This window comes from Saccopteryx bilineata, chromosome 2, assembly GCF_036850765.1.
Source record: "Saccopteryx bilineata isolate mSacBil1 chromosome 2, mSacBil1_pri_phased_curated, whole genome shotgun sequence".
Classification (NCBI taxonomy): Eukaryota; Metazoa; Chordata; class Mammalia; order Chiroptera; family Emballonuridae; genus Saccopteryx; species Saccopteryx bilineata.
Window position 1 is genome coordinate 388,786,014 of NC_089491.1, and position 16,962 is coordinate 388,802,975.

The window sequence follows — 16,962 nt, forward strand, 5'->3', positions numbered from 1 at the left end:
TGGACCAAGGCCACTCTGTTGGACAGTATCACTCGTATACTGGTGGTCAGAGACGTCCAGGATCCTGCTTCTGACCGTGTATGTGGCGTAAAGCCGGGGGGGGGGGGGAGGGGAGTGCGGCTGCTCAGGCCCCGGGGACAGCTTGGGGCCTCCCTCTCTGATCTGCTGGTCTCCGTGAGACCTGGGACCAGTTGTTCACTTTTCTGGGCCGTGTCTGCTTCTCTGTAAAGTGTGCCGACAGGGATGGATGAGACGCATGGGCGGAGCAGACCTCGGTGAACGCCCCTAGCTCCGAACGTTGGGTTCTGTGCTGCTGGCTGACTCTCTTTGTCCTCTCCTCCCGGTTCCGGGCCACTTCCCTGCCTGGTGTCCTGAGTCCCCAATTATTTTGTCCTCCCTGCCTGTCCCCCAACCCTGCAATGACCCCAGTGCCTTCCCCCGCCCCTCATGGGCTTTGGAGAGCTGAATGGGGCGGGGTCCTGGGCGTGGCCTCTGCAGCCAGCCTGCCTGGATGTCGGTCCCAGGTTGGGTGTCGTCCTAACTTGGTGTCCCTGTGCCTCGCCTGTCTCACCTGTCACGCTTGGATGATGATAACAAGAGTCTCCCCCAGGACAGGTGCTCAGAAAGGTCGAAGTGAGTTGATGCAAGAAGGGCTGAGACCAGTCCCGAGCCTGCAGTAGACACCCATGAGATGTTTATTCGTGTCAGCCCTTGCTCTGCTCTTCAAATGGCATTCCAGAATGTCTTTGCCGGCTGCCCTATAGCCCTTCTTCCTGCTCCCTTCCAATGTCCCCCCACCTTCCCCGGCCCCCAAGCCCCTTGGCACTCGGGGGGTGATGCCCGGAAGCCTTACCACGCTCAGGCAGACCCCTTGCTCACTGTTAACATCAGACACCTTTGGGGCTCGGGGTTTGAGTTTCCCAGGGCGCTCTGATCTCCGAGGGCTTGAGAGAGTGACGGTGAGGTGGACAGGGAGAGCAGGAGGGGCGGGGCCGTGAGGCTGACAGTGCTTCAGGAGCGAAGCAGGGATACAGCAGTGCTTGCCTGTGCAGACCTAACACCATCCTCTTTCTCTCTTCCCCTTCCTCCGAAGACAGAGCAGACTAACAGGAGCAGAAAGTCAAGGACACGTTCAATCTGGGCGGGGGAGCCCCGTAGAAGAGGGTCGATGTCAGCCCCAGAGAGGCAGAGTGGCTGGACCAGGAGGGAGGAAGGGCTTAGGAGGACGCAGGAGCCCCCGGAGGGCTGGGGAGCTGGACGGTCACCCTTCGTCTGCTTGTTCTCCTGAGTTCATGGGGATACTGACAGGCTGACCCTGGGGTAGCTGTCTGTCTCACCCTGGACCGCTGAGTCATTCCGGAAGGTGCTTTTTCCATCTCTTTTTGGCCTGACTACTGGACTTACGGTGATGGGGGGGGGGTGGAGAGGAGGGGAGGAGGGTCGTCAGCTTCTCTGCTGCACCTGAGCAGCCGTGCATGAAACCCACCTTGTCCCCTTTCTCCTGGACGGCTCCCCGGGGGAGGGGGAAAGAGAGACGTGGTGGTGGGAGGGGCGGTTTAGAGGAACCAGTGAGCTTCTGAGAGAACAGAAGGAAAACACAGAAGACACCATTAAATAGGGTAAGCAGAACTCACTGTTGAGCAGAATATGGAACACAAGTCAACAAGACATCGATTCTGTGAGACCGCAGATTACATTGAACTCTCCCCAACAGGACAGCTTCAGGGTAGGCGGGGCAGGGGGGAATAATCCCATCCAGTTAGCCCAACAGGTGGATGCCAGCCCCGTCCTCTGGCCCGTGGGCATACAGGAGTCACGGCGGTGATGCTTCTGTCCAGAAATGTGGCCTCTGACCAGCTCAGGCACACCCATTCCTCGGGCTCCCGTGGGGTGACTGATGGTCTTTGGCAAAAGCCCCTTCGTGTGGTGCTGGCACGCTCCTGGGCCCGCTCCCCTGGGGGAGTCGCCGTGGGGCTGCGTGAGGCTTGGGGAGTCTCCCCTCAGAGTGCTCCCCGACTTTCCTTGCCGAGGAACTAGCTTGAGGAGCCGGGGATGTGGGCAAGTCCACCTGCTGCGGACTGCGAGGTGAGTCCAGGGTGTGGACACTTTCTAGGGTCCTGGCTCTTCCCAAACTTCCTTCCACAGAGACGCGGGTGGTGGTCACGTCAGCCTGGAGCCTCCCCGGCAGCTGTGCCCAGACCGCCAGCTTTTGGCCAGGCCAATGGAGACGCAGGAAGTGTGGCTTTCCAGCCGTTCCCCTGGAGACCAGCCCGTTTGCCCCCTGGTGAGAAGGCGTCAGGTGGTGGAGGAGCGATTGCAGGGCTGGTGTGGAACCTGCCTTCGTGTCAGAGAAAGGAACTGAGCTGTAAGCCCGGCCACTTTCGTCCTTGGAGCTATCATCAGTGATGCAGCCCTTGCAACACCTCCAGGGTTGACCCTGACCACCTGTGTGCAGGGGACAGGTAGGCTAAAGGTCCCAGACACACTGAGCGGATGAGACATGGTCATTCTGGGTGAAACTCAAAGGCCACCGGCCCTTGGATAGGAGGGGTGAGGATGGCCCCCGTGTCACCAGTATTTGTCTTCATGGAATTACCCATGATGCAGAGGGAACAAGGTGAGGTTTTGACTCTACATGTGGAATCACCAGTGAAGGATGGAGATACCCGAGGGGCCTGTTAGAGAGAGAGAGGAGTTGCCATGGCGACCACTAAGGTGTGAAGGGGGGGCTAGCTTAAGACAAGGGTGATTATAGTGCAAGATGCCGTTCTCCCACAGTTATCAAATCTTCTCTGCGGAGCCCGGCCTGGCCTGGGGCAGTGTGGTGGTAGCCCCCCGGGTCTGTCACCTCAGGGTCTCTGGCTACTACAGGAAGCCCCAGGTTTTGAGAGCACCTATACCACAAGGGTGCTGTGTGATTGGTGGTCTCTCTGGAAACCTTCCAGGCTCTCCCACACACCCAGGAGGCCCTCAGCTTCCCAGTCCCAGGAGAAGCTGCCTTGAGGCCCTTGAGGAAGCAAGCGAGCAGTAGATCAACAAGAAAGGGCGAGTCACAACGTTTGGGAGGTCAGGAAAGTTGCTCTACAATTTCCTAACTCGCCTCCACCCAGCATTCTGCCCTCTCTGCAGTCTGGGTTAGGGGCTCCCGTCACCCACCCACATTGCCCGATCACGTGTGAAGCACAGGGATCTCCAATGCCTATGGTCCCGGCTGTATCCCGTACTCTGGAAAGAGGACGAGGGCAGGCAACCTGTCTGTCCTGCTCCCAGCCCAGGGTCTGGCCCAGAGCAGGGCACTTGGTGGTGGGTGGGGAGAGGGAGACAGATTTTTTTAAAACTGAATTCCATCTCTGGAAAATCTACAGACCATTTAAATGCAAAATTCCATCTTCTTGGATTGGATTACAGGATTCCCCTGCAGCTCTCCATGCTGCTGTTCTAGAGCCCAACGGAGGGGCACAGAGGACAGTAGGGAATGCGCACCAGTCCTTGGCTACCTGGCAAGTTCGTAAGGGGAGAGTGGTCAAGGAGAGGAAGTTCGAAGGTCAAGGGGAATCTGACAGCCTTTAGCATACCCTAGTGCCCTGTGAGAGAACTGGACGTCCTGCTGGCTGACTCCCAGAGCCGTGCCCTGGGGGAAGGTGCCTTCCCCACCCCCTTCCCTGTTCACTCTCTGGAATATTTGATACTGGTGACTTGTCTGTTCTGCAATGCAAGACAGTCCACAGAGGGGGCTGGGCCGGAACCCAGTGGGTGGGACGTCAGCCCACCCTCCCCTCTGCCGAGGTCCTCTGTTGGTCGGTTTGTAGTTCTAGAAGGATGCAACTGTGAGATCCAGCTCAGGCACTCCAAGGAATTTCCCAGTGTGCATAGCACTTGGCAGAGAGAGTTCGATGAGCGACGCCTGGGTGCAGGATGGACCGAGAGCCATGAGAGGGGAGGGGTGTGGACAGGGCCTACGGGAGGCATCAGTAACGGCAGGCGCTAAGTGAGATACATCAGCAGTGCACCCCGACGACACAGAAGGCGGAGCCTTGAGCTCTCTCTTTCCCACAGATCCAGGGAGAGGGATTGCCTGGATCATTTTGACGTGTTTCCCTCCACCCCACTCCCCACCGCCAAGGCGTTGGGATGTTGGATGTTGGTCATCAAATCTCCTTCTCTGAGCGGAGGCGGCAGGACGCTGGGAAGGACGGACGGTGCGGCCGCCGTCAGCGATTTAAGAAGAAGGACTTGAGGTTCTGGAAGAAGACTGACTTCTGTCTCTGCTTCTGTTTCTTCTTGATGATGGGCACCCACACCAGCCCGCACACGAGCATCATGAGTCCCAGGGACAGGAAGGCGGGCCCCATCATCTTAAGGGCCTCGCTGCCTTTCTTACCCAGATCCAACTTGTAGGCCAAGCAGGTGACGGCCACGCCCAAGAGGAAGATGGCGCCGCCCACGGACATGATGACGATGGGCTTGTTGTAGATCTCCCAGTTGTTCCGGGGTGTGGCGGTCCAGACAGACTCACTTCTGGAGCTTGTACAGAGGGAGCTGGCCGTCTGGCTGGGCAGGAGGTCCCTGGATTCTGGAGATTTCTCGTCGACCTCCAGGGCTTGGGGGAGAGCCTCCATCGTCACAGCCGCTCAGGACCCAACGACGACACCCGGTACCCGCAACAGCCGGAACGAAGGGCAAAGCCCCAGGGCTGCTCACACACAGCGCCTGTTCTCAGCGTCCGTCTTCAGCCTGGCTCTCAGTGGCGGGTGATACAGGGTTTCCGCTAAGGCCAAAAGGAAAATCAGATGAGACCCTGATAAAAAAATAAAAAAAAAAAAGAAACCACTCAAGCTGGTGTGGTGTTTTTTTTTTCTTTTTCTTGTAAAAGATAAATATTGTATCATTCTAATCACCTGCTTTTAGTATTTAAAATGGAACAGTGGTGCCCATTATACAAAATCAACAGTTTGCTGACTGGCACCTTATTTTCAGATTCAATCACCTTTTTTCTTTGTTGGTTGGTTGGTTTTGGGTAAGAAGAGGGGAGATAGTGAGGCAGACTCCCGCCCGGGGCCATGCTCAGTATCAAGAGCTACCTTCAGCCCTCGGGACAGGCTGGAACCAAAAGAAGAGGGAAAGAAGGGGGAGACAGAGGGAGAGAGAAGCAGTTAGGCGCTTCCCCTGTGTGCCCTGACCGGTAATTAAACCTGGGACATCCACACGCCGGGCCGACGCTCTATCCACTGCGCCACCGGCCAAGACCTCAATCACTTTCTAGCTCTGTTATCTTGAGTGAGTTACTTAATGTCTCTGAGCCTCCAGTTCCCTATCTATAAAATAGAATAACACTCCTATTTACTTACAGGGTTTTCAAGAGGGTTTAACGAGGTAAGACATGGAATGCACTGCAACAATGTCTGGCACACTTCCTACAATGTTACCTTCAGACTAATCCTCTCGACACCTGCCTCCTTCTACCCGCCCAGGAACTCAGGTCTGAGCCTCCCACCCCCGCCCCCTGGAAGAGTGTCCCCACCTTTCTCAGAGCACAATGCTCCTGCTTCCTAGAACTCCCGTTACCTCCTCTCCTTCCCTTTGACAGGGAGAAAACAGGAATGAGCACATTTCCCTGCCTTCAGGGTGCAGACATTTCTGTTCACACACACTCATCCAGAGCGGGGACGTTCTCCTGCTGCTTCCAGAGGCTGAGCCGTGGGGCGGGGTGCTTGGTGGGCATGGGCACCAGGAGCTCATTACCCTTTCGGTCCTGTGGTGGGTGTGCATAAGCGCAGCGGTCATTTATTTCCAAGCTCCCTGTCCCCTGTGCGCCAGAGGCAGGGACGCGACCAGGAGGCGTGCTATGCAATCCCAGCCAGGAGCCTTTATGTGTGTTGTTGCAACCTAGTGTCTCAGGTGGACCTTGTGACATCGTAAGATTTCCTCCTGGTGGCCGTTTCCACTACCTTGCTGTGAGGGCCCCGGGGAGGAGGGCTCACTGCTTTCGGAGACCGCAGATGTTGTCATGGAGAACCTGGCGGTTCTCAGCTGAACCGGGGCAGCTCTGGGCGAAGGAGAAAGGACCTGCTGCGTCGAGAACAGAAAGAGTGCGCCTGGAAGCTGGGCCTCTGCAGGGGAGAAAGGATTCCCCGAATCCGAGGGAGGAGGGCGGGGCCGGCCGGGCTGGCTGGAGGCACCTCACACGCGCTCTTTGGCCCAGTGAGGACGTCATTCATTCATGCCCGTTGTGTATGGACCGGCCAGAGACCAGAGACCGAGGCCCAGAGAGATTCAGGAGCGGCCGGAGGCACACTCCCACCTCCTCTGCGGCTGTGTTGGGCTTCGGCCAAGGTCTCCGGACTCAAAGCTCCTTGCACAGAAGCACTCGTCTGGGGGAGCCCTGAGGGTCCCTCCACTATGACAGTGTGTGACGTTTTCACATTGGGGCTTCATTCTGCAGTCAGCTAACCTCGTACTGAATCTGGAATGATGCAGTTAAATAATGGTGCTGAGCGGCTCACCAGCCAATAGGGAAATGACTCTGTTGTAAGCTCTTCATAGTGTTACGTTTGTTCAACTTAAAGGACTGTTTTTACTCTGAGATGATGTCCTTCCTTCCTTCTTTGACATCCTTTCTTTTTATACAATCATCATAATGGAAGATGATCATTAGTTTTGTTAGTATCTGTGCTTGCCAACATAAAAGGTTGGCCGTCCTGTGTAGATGTCTGTCGATCATCTATCTATCTATCTATCTATCTATCTATCTATCTATCTATCTATCTATCTATCTATCATCTATCTATCTATCATCTATCTACATTTAGTTATCTATCATCTATCATCTAAATTGTAGTGGCTCATGACAGCTCAGAGAACGAGAAACTTTAATTTCGTTGACATACGTAAGAAGACATGTGTCTTTGGGATAGTGAATTGGCAGGCAACAAGTCACTAACCCTACTTGCAGTGTCCATGTGGGATAGAAAGATTCGGGTCTTTGGCAACAGAGAGATTGCTGTGTCAGCCCAGTTTGCCTCCACTAAGCTTGGACTTTGGGCAGATTACTTAACCTCCCAAGACTTACTAGTACCATGAATAAAATACAGAGAGTAGAGTATCTGTCTCACAGCGGTGTAGTGACTATCAGATTTCACAAGACACAACTGCATTGAGTGGTACATGTAGGTGTTCAAGACATGGCCCCTGTTGCTATTATGAATATTTGTCTGCTTTATCCTTGTTTTCTCCTCTATGGAATAAAGAAGTTGGATTAAGGGACTTCTAAAGCTAGTTTTATTGTTATTATTATGTATTTACTTATTTATTTTTAGCATGTGCATGCGAGAGAGAGACAGACAGACAGAAAGGGAGAGAGATGGGAAGCATCTACTCATAGTTATGGCACCTTAGTTGTTCATTGATTGTTTCTCATACTAAAGCTAGTTTGGATAGGTCCACAGGTGGTGAATCAAGACTCCAAGTTTCCTGAAAAATCACCAACGAGGGGGCAGTATGAGTTGTATAATTTTTAAAAAATCCTAAAGAATCTATTCTTTTTCTGATATGAGAGTTTCTCAACAGTGGCAGTATTGACGTTTTGGACCCAATAACTCTTCGTTATAAGGGGCTGTCTTGTACGTTGTAGAATATTTAGTAAAAGTAAGATATAGGCTGGCCTCTACCCACCAGATACCAGGGCATTTCCCCTTCTTTTCAGTCATGATAATAAAAAATGTCTCCTGGCATTGCCAGATGTCCCCTGGAGGCAAAACCAGTATCGTGGAGAACCAGCGCTCCACAGTGGCCTTTCTGTCCCTCTCTTGCAAACTGCCTCAGGACTAAGGATGCTGTTACTCACCCTCCACCCAACCGATTCCCCTGGGGCGCACCTGGCACTTAGCAGGTGCTCAGAGGACTGGCCGAGCTGCTGGGGCTCTGTGAGGGAGCTGGCCGCATCCGGGCAGCCGGCCCGTGAGGAGAAGCACGCTTTCAGGCTGGGATGAGTTCCTGAAGAGTTGGTTTGAATGTGTCGAAATGTTCCTAACCCCCCCTAGTGGGTTGAGTTGTGTCCACCCAGGACCTCAGCGTGTGACCTGAATTTGGAATAAGGGTCTTTGCAGATGTAATTAGGGATAGTCTCTCTAGGAGAGAGACGGGGAAGGCTGGAGACACTGGGCCTCTTGGACTAACCACAGGTGTGATTGTTGGCTCTGCCCTCGGGGCAGCACTTTCAGAAGGGAAATTAAAGAGGTCCCTCGTCCCTGGAGGTCAACTTTACAGTGTCAGGAGGTGGGTTTCGTGCGGGGACCTCATCTGTAGCACACGACTAGGGCTGGGCAAGCCGCACCTGGCGCTCTGGTCGGGACCCTGCAGCCATGAAAAGAGAATGACAACCCTACACATAAAAACGGGCCCGAATCTCCAAACAGGAGGCTGAGCACGACAAGCCGGACACATTTTCATTCACATAAAGTGAGATTTCACTTAGATAAAATCCAAAAACCTGTTAGGCGGTCGGTGCTACTGGCGATCGGGGTCATGGTCACCTCTGGTGGGTGGGGTAGTGTCGGAGAGCAGGGGCACATAGAGCGCTTTGGGGCGCAGGTCATGTTCTGACTCCTGGCCTGAGCACGCCAGCTGCTGACGTGGGTGTGGACAAGTTGAGCTGTATCCTTTGATATGACTACTTTCCTGTGTGAATGTTAAACATTAATAAACTGTTTAAACAGAGATAATTAAAAGATATTACTAAATGCAATACGTTCCTTTCTTTAGGTTCTGACTAGAACAAACCAACTGTGCAAAGACATCTTGGGATATTTTAGAGTAAGCTTGACTATGGATTGGGTATTTGATGACATTAAGGAATTAGAAGTTATGTTCAGTATGACAATGAGATTGTGGACACATAAGAAAATGCCTTTGTAGATATTAAGATTCATCTTGAGGCCCTGGCCAGTTGGCTCAGTGGTAGAGCATCGGCCTGGCGTGCAGAAGTCCCGGGTTCGATTCCCGGCCAGGGCACACAGGAGAAGCGCCCATCTGTTTCTCTACCCCTCCCTCTCTCCTTCCTCTCTGTCTCTCTCTTCCCCTCCCGCAGCCGAGGCTCCATTGGAGCAAAGATGGCCTGGGTGCTGAGGATGGCTCTGTGGCCTCTGCCTCAGGCACTAGAATGGCTCTGGATGCAACAGAGCAACGCCCCAGAGGGGCAGAGCATCGCCCCCTGGTGGGCTTGCCGGGTGGATCCTGGTCGGGCGCATGTGGGAGTCTGTCTGACTGCCTCCCTGTTTCCAGCTTGGGAAAAATGAAAATAATAAAAAAAAAGATTCATCTTGAGACAACATAGAAGGGTAAATATTGTGATGCTACAATCCACATAAAAATACCAAACTTTAAATCAAATATGACAAACCAAAAATTACTACATCTAAATGATGGCTGTATGAAAGTTCATTATATTACTATTTCTACTTTTCTGTATGTTTGCAAATGTTTATAATAAATGAGAGGCTGAATACAAAGACAGACAATGGTCAGACTTTATATAAAAATAGTTCTTTGACCCACAACCAGCCCAGGGAACCAACTCTACCCTACAGTTACTGGGGCAGGAAGCCCACCTGCCTTCTCTAAGTCAGACTTGTAGGAAGTCAGACTGCTATCCCTAGCAACCAGCCCAGCACGCCAAACAATAACCAAAAATAATCGACTTTTTACAAATGCACCAAAGCAATTCAATGGGGAAAGAAAACTCATCCAACGAGTGGTGTTAAAACAACTGCATGGCCTGACCTGTGGTGGCGCAGTGGATAAAGTGTCAACCTGGAAACGCTGAGGTTGCCGGTTCAAAACCCTGGCTTGCCCGGTCAAGGCACATATGGGAGTTGATGCTTCCTGCTCCTCCCCCTTCTCTTTCTCTCTCTCTCCTCTCTATAATGAATAAATAAAATCTTTAAAAAAAAAAAACAAAACAAAAAAAAAACAACTGCATGTTCACATGGGGAAAAGATCAGCCTGGAATCCACCTCCACCCATCAGCAAATATTAATTCAAGACGAGTCATGGCCATAACTTGAACATAAACATAAAGCTACGAAGAAGAAAACGAATAGGCAAGCTATGGACCAGGAGAGAATTTTTGCAAAATATGTACTTGTGAAAGGATTTGTAGCTAGACTAGATAAGAACAACCACATTTAATAAATAAAGACACAAACATGCTGATTTTATAAAAATGGGCAAAAGATTTAGACAAACCCATTTCCAAGGAAGATCAACAAATGAACAAGAAACCCATGAAAAAGTGCTTGAAGTTGATATTCAACAGAAAAATATCTCAGATTAAAACCACAATGAGATACAGCCACACATTCCCTGGAATAATTAAAACGTTAAAAGCTCACAGTGACAAACAGATGTGGTACGAGAACTCTCGTCCACGGCTGGTGAGAATGTAACATGGCCCAGCCACTGTGGGAAAAGGTGTGGTAGTTTCTAGAATAGGGTGGAGACAGGAAAGGAAAATCTGTAGGGTGAGTAGTCACCTGGCTCTGATGGGAAAGAGTGTGTAACTGATTCTGAGAAGAGGGGGTCCTGAAGGAAGAGAAGGTGCTTGCTGGAGAAATTGAGAAGTGGGGACAGAGGATAAAGATGGAAATAGAGATAGATGTGAGGATAGGGATGAGGATGGAGGTGAAATGAAGAGGGAATGGAGATGGAGATGGAGATGGAGATGGAGATGAGGATGGAGATGAGATGAGGACGGAGATGAAGATGGAGATGAGATGAGGATGGAGAAGAGATGAGGATGGAGATGAGGATGGAGATGAGATGAGGACGGAGATGGAAATGATGATGAGGATGAGGATGGAGATGAGATGAGGACGGAGATGGAGATGGAGATGGAGATGAGGACGGAGATGGAGATGGAGATGGAGATGAGGATGGAGATGAGATGAGGATGGAGATGAGAATGGAGATGAAGATGGAGATGGAGATGAGGATGAGGATGGAGATGAGGATGGGGATGGAGATGGGGATGGAGATGGAGATGAGGATGAGGATGGAGATGAGGATGGAGATGGAGATGAGGATGAGGATGGAGATGAGGATGGAGATGGAGATGAGGATGAAGATGAGGATGGAGATGGAGATGAGGATGAGGATGGAGATGGAGATGAGGATGAGGATGGGGATTGAGATGAAGATGGAGATGGAGATAGAGATGGAGATGAGGATGGGGATGGAGATGGAGATGAGGATGAGGATGGGGATGGAGATGAAGATGGAGATGGAGATAGAGATGGAGATGAGGATGGGGATGGAGATGAGGATGGAGATGGAGATGAGGATGGGGATGGAGATGAGGATGGGGATGGAGATGAGGATGGGGATGGAGATGAGGATGGAGATGAAGATGAGGATGAAGATGGAGATGAGGATGGAGATGGAGATGAGGATGGGGATGAAGATGAGGATGGAGATGGAGATGAGGATGGGGATGGAGATGAGGATGGGGATGGAGATGAGGATGGAGATGGAGATGAGGATGGGGATGGAGATGAAGATGGAGATGGAGATGAAGATGGAGATGGAAATGGAGATGAGGAGGAGTTGGAGATGAGGATGAGGATGGAGATGGAGATGAAGATGAAGATGGAAATGGAGATGAGGATGGGGATGGAGATGAGGATGGGGATGGAGATGAGGATGGGGATGGAGATGGAGATGAAGATGGAGATGGAAATGGAGATGAGGAGGAGTTGGAGATGAGGATGAGGATGGAGATGGAGATGAAGATGAAGATGGAAATGGAGATGAGGATGGAGATGGAAATGGAGATGAGGAGGAGTTGGAGATGAGGATGAGGATGGAGATGGAGATGAAGATGAAGATGGAAATGGAGATGAGGATGAGGATGGAGATGAGGATGGGGATGGAGATGGAGATGAGGATGGAGATGAGGATGGAGATAGAGATGAGGATGGAGATGGAGATGAGGATGGAGATGGAGATGAGGATGGGGATGGAGATGAGGATGGGGATGGAGATGAGGATGAGGATGGAGATGAGGATGAAGATGAGGATGGAGATGGAGATGAGGATGAGGATGGAGATGGAGATGAGGATGAGGATGGAGATGATGAGATGGAGATGAGGATGGAGATGATGAGATGGAGATGGAGATGAGGATGGAGATGATGAGATGGAGATGGAGATGAGGATGAGGATGGGGATGGAGATGATGAGATGGAGATGAGGATGGAGATGATGAGATGGAGATGGAGATGAGGATGGAGATGATGAGATGGAGATGGAGATGAGGATGAGGATGGGGATGGAGATGAAGATGGAGATGAAGATGGAGATGGAGATGAGGATGGAGATGGAGATGAGGATGGGGATGGAGATGAGGATGGGGATGGAGATGAGGATGGAGATGGAGATGAGGATGGGGATGGAGATGAGGATGGAGATGGAGATGAGGATGAGGATGGAGATGAGGATGGGAATGGAGATGGAGATGAGGATGGAGATGGAGATGAGGATGGAGATGAGGATGGAGATGATGAGATGGAGATGGAGATGAGGATGAGGATGGGGATGGAGATCAAGATGGAGATGAAGATGGAGATGGAGATGGAGATGAGAATGGAGATGGAGATGAGGATGGAGATGGAGATGAGGATGGGGATGGAGATGAGGATGGAGATGGAGATGAGGATGGAGATGGAGATGAGGATGGGGATGGAGATGAGGATGGAGATGGAGATGAGGATGAGGATGGAGATGAGGATGGAGATGGAGATGAGGATGAGGATGGAGATGGAGATGAGGATGAGGATGGGGATGGAGATGGAGATGAGGATAGGGATGGAGATGAGGATGGAGATGAGGACAGAGATGGAGATGAGGATGGAGATGGAGATGGAGATGAGGATGGAGATGAGGATGGAGATGGAGATGGAGATGAGGATGGAGATGAGGATGGAGATGGAGATGGAGATGAGGATGGAGATGGAGATGAGGATGAGGATGGGGATGGAGATGAAGATGGAGATGGAGATGAGGATGGAGATGAGGATGGGGATGGAGATGAGGATGGAGATGGAGATGAGGATGGAGATGAGGATGGAGATGGAGATGGAGATGAGGATGGAGATGGAGATGAGGATGAGGATGGGGATGGAGATGAGGATGGAGATGTGGACGGAGATGGAGATGAGGATGGAGATGGAGATGAGGATGGAGATGGAGATGGAGATGAGGATGGAGATGAGGATGAGGATGGGGATGGAGATGAAGATGGAGATGGAGATGAGGAAGGAGATGGAGATGAGGATGAGGATGGAGGTGAGGATGGGGATGGAGATGGGGATGGAGATGGAGATGAGGATGAGGATGGAGATGAGGATGGAGATGGAGATGAGGATGAGGATGGAGATGAGGATGGAGATGGAGATGAGGATGAAGATGAGGATGGAGATGGAGATGAGGATGAGGATGGAGATGGAGATGAGGATGAGGATGGGGATTGAGATGAAGATGGAGATAGAGATGGAGATGAGGATGGGGATGGAGATGGAGATGAGGATGAGGATGGGGATGGAGATGAAGATGGAGATGGAGATAGAGATGGAGATGAGGATGGGGATGGAGATGAGGATGGAGATGAGGATGGAGATGGAGATGAGGATGAGGATGGGGATGGAGATGAAGATGGAGATGGAGATAGAGATGGAGATGAGGATGGGGATGGAGATGAGGATGAGGATGGGGATGGAGATGGAGACGAGATGGAGATGGAGATGAGGATGGAGATGGAGATGATGATGGAGCTGGAGATGGGGTTGGAGATGGAGCTGAGGATCGGGATGGAGATGAGGATGGGGATGGGGATGGATAAGAGGATGGAGATAGAGATAGAGAGACGGAGATGAAAGTAGGGATAGAGAGGGGACAGGGATGGGGATGAGGTGGGGATGGGATAAAGATGAGATGGAAATGGAGCTAGAGAGAGGGAGGCAGAGAGGAAGAAGGGAGGGACAAGAATAATAAGAATTTTACCTTTTCCACCTTGCCTTTGAAAGACATCATCCCTTGAAGGAAAACACACACTTTCAGAGAAACAGGGCCCCGGGCAGAACAAAGACGGGTTTGGTAAGTGAAAAATGGATCCCAAGGAAGGCGGAACCCGTGGGACCATCTCTTAATCCTGTTAGCACTGCGCTACATGTCTGCCGCGTATTTGTAATTGCCCGCTTGCTTGGAGATGCTGCCAACTTACATCGCTGCAGTGTCTGTGTTGACCTTGTACCCCCCCCCCCACTTGCTGATTAGCTCCAAGCTGACAGCATTCGCCAACATGGCAACCAACAACTTTTCAAGCAACTCCCGGGCACTGTCCTCTGCTAGACATGGAGTTACAGGCAACTGAGACCATGCCCTTCTCCACAGAGGGGCTCGAGGTGTGCACACCGTGCATACTCAAGGCTGTCTCTGAGGGAAGGAGGTACAGAGATGTCTCAAATGAGAGCAGAAACACCAGCCAGGAAGTTTTAACTTTTCCTCACACACTCATCTATCTGTTCCTCCCCAGCAAGGATGCCACTTAGATCCAAATTCCTCATAGACAACAAATACACTCATTGGTGGTGTGTGGAGTGTGCAAGCTGAGGAGCCACAGCGAGTGTCCCAGGTAAAAAGCACCAGGTCCTTCCCCTCTGGCAGATGCTGGGGTGTCTGAGACGCACCACTTAGTGGGAAGGGCCATGGAAAGCGAAGTAAGTGAATTGTGCCCAGGAGGCCACCTGCAGGTGTCCATACTTACAGCCCTTCATTCCCTCCTGCATTCCCTGAGGGGCTGGGCAGGGTGGGAACTCAGGCCATCACTCCTGTTTCACAGGCAAGGAGACCGAGGCCCAGAGCTGCGGGACCCCAGGCCCGGTCTACACACTCTATCGGCCCCTTCTCGGGGAGGAGCTCTGCCTTTCCCCTCTCTTTATTCACTGCCCCCTTCCGAGCGCCCGCCCGCGCGGTGCCCGCACTTGACCTCAGCCCTCACCTCCGGCCCTTCCCTGCGCCATCCTCCCTGGAATCTAATGAAACCCCATCAATATTAATAGGTTGCCAGATTTAGCCAATAGCAAGACAAGATGCCCAGTTAAATTTGTGTTTCGGATTAACAGTGAATGCGTGTGTGTGTAAGAATGATCCAAGTATTGCACAGGACATACTTCTATTAAATATTTATTTGTTGTTTAGCTTGGCCTGGGGTGGCGCAGTGGATAAAGCATCAACTTGGAAGGCTGAGGTTGCTGGTTCAAAACCCTAGGCTTGCTTGGTCAACACACATAAGAGAAGCAACTACTATGAGCTGGTGCTTCCTGTTCTCCCCCACACGCCCCTTTCTCTCCTTTTATTCTCTCTTTAAAATCAATAAATAAAACCCTTTAAAAGAGTGTATTTGTTGTCTATGAGGAATTTGGATCTAAGTGGCATCCTTGTAATGCGCCTGGCCGCTGCACGAGGCCCGGCTGTGCTTGGGCCTGGCTCTGTCTGCCCCTTCCCAGGCTTCTCCCCGACAGGCGCTGGGCCCTTATTGCAAGGACCAGAGCACAGGGCAGGGGTGGCGCACGCTGCTTCCCAGGGGGGAGGCTGGTCCCAGAGAGCAGGGCCCACACAGCGCGAGGCCTGGACATAACATGATTCTCATTCCCGAGAAAGACCCGGGTGCTTCGTGTTGTTCTGTTTCTTAGTCCCTGAGACGTGGAGAGTCTCGCTCTTTCCCCGTGGCGTCCCCAGAGCATTTCTGAATGCACCGCCTCTGTCGCCAGGGCACAGCCATGATCGGTCACTTGCTCAAAGTCCTTGGAAGAGAAGTTCTCCCAAGGTCATACTCGGCCTCGACAGGGCCACTCACCTCTGTCCCCGTGCGGCGGACGCCCCAGCCCTGCCCAGTGACGAGGTGGGAAATAGCTCATGTGGTAAGGTCTGCCTCTGCCAGGACAGACGGCCTCTGAGGCATGAGCACGCTCTGGCTCAGGTGGTTACCTCTGCCTCTACCAGGACAGACGGCCCCTGAGGCATGAGCGCCCTCTGGATCTGAGCCTGTTTGCCTGCGCCTGTCTGGCTCCCCCTTTCTGAGGTGAGGGTGCCCAGGCAGGTGCTGCACTGGGGTTTCCTGGTCCCTCCCTGTGCGCCGGCTGCACCTGCAGCAGGGAGCCATGCGCGGATGGCCTGGGGTCCCGCCCGTGCACCCTGGGCCCTGAGGGTGCCCTTTCACTTCAATATCTGGCTTTTTTTTTTTTTTTTTTTGCTCCTGCCTCTGTCCAGGTTTGGGAATGTGTCCCCTGCCCAGCTCGTGCCCCCAGTGAGTGCCAAGGATGAGAGCCGGATGCTGTGCACAGCAGGGGCAGCCCCTCCCTGCCCACCACCCCTCTCTGCCAGGACCCTCCGGGGCAGTCTTCTTCTGCCCGCACACGTGTCACCCCCTCCCAAGCCGTAGCCCCGTCCCCTTCACCTGGCATGCACTGTGCCTTCCAACTCCCGTTCAAAGATTCGAGGCTCTCAGAAACCAAGTGAAACCTGCTTGCTCCTCCAGGGGAACGGAAAGATGGGCAGAGGGGATGAGTCCCCTCCGTACTTACCATCTTGCTGTCTCCGGGGAGAACGAGGGGCCTGGGAAGCCCCCCCAGCTTGCACAGGGAGGAAGCCAGCAATGAGTTCCCGTGCAAGTTCATCCCAGCCAGAGAGAGCCTCCCCAGCCCCGAGCAGGAGCTGGTGTGCAGCGAGTCCCACCGCTGAGCCCAGCGGCTCCAGTGGGATGAGCTCACCAGGATGCGGGCTAATGGGTTAACCCTTTGCGGGCTGCTGGCACGGCATCAGTACTGTGGCTCTGCTTCGGCTGGGCTCAGCTGCTCTTAGAGGAGTCTCGTGAAAAATTAATGGAGCTTCCCTGCAGTGTGTCTTCCAGTT

The 16,962-nt window shown here is 52.4% G+C and overlaps 1 protein-coding gene across 2 annotated transcripts; it reads right to left on the reverse strand.

Moving 5' to 3' along the window:
* Nucleotides 1-1,694: 1,694 nt before the first annotated feature.
* On the reverse strand, nt 1,695-16,754 carry PIRT (phosphoinositide interacting regulator of transient receptor potential channels). Of its 2 annotated transcripts, none has more exons than XM_066264308.1 (2): nt 16,635-16,754; nt 1,695-4,798 (listed from the first exon to the last, which is right to left on the reverse strand). In XM_066264308.1, the coding sequence occupies exon 2, from the start codon at nt 4,617-4,619 to the stop codon at nt 4,212-4,214; it is 408 nt and encodes a 135-aa protein (XP_066120405.1). In that variant the 5' UTR covers nt 4,620-4,798; nt 16,635-16,754; the 3' UTR covers nt 1,695-4,211. The 2 variants fall into 2 exon arrangements, with proteins under 2 accessions (XP_066120405.1, XP_066120404.1); XM_066264307.1 differs by having other exon boundaries at nt 1,695-4,768; nt 16,635-16,750.
* Between the last annotated feature and the right edge of the window lie 208 nt (nt 16,755-16,962).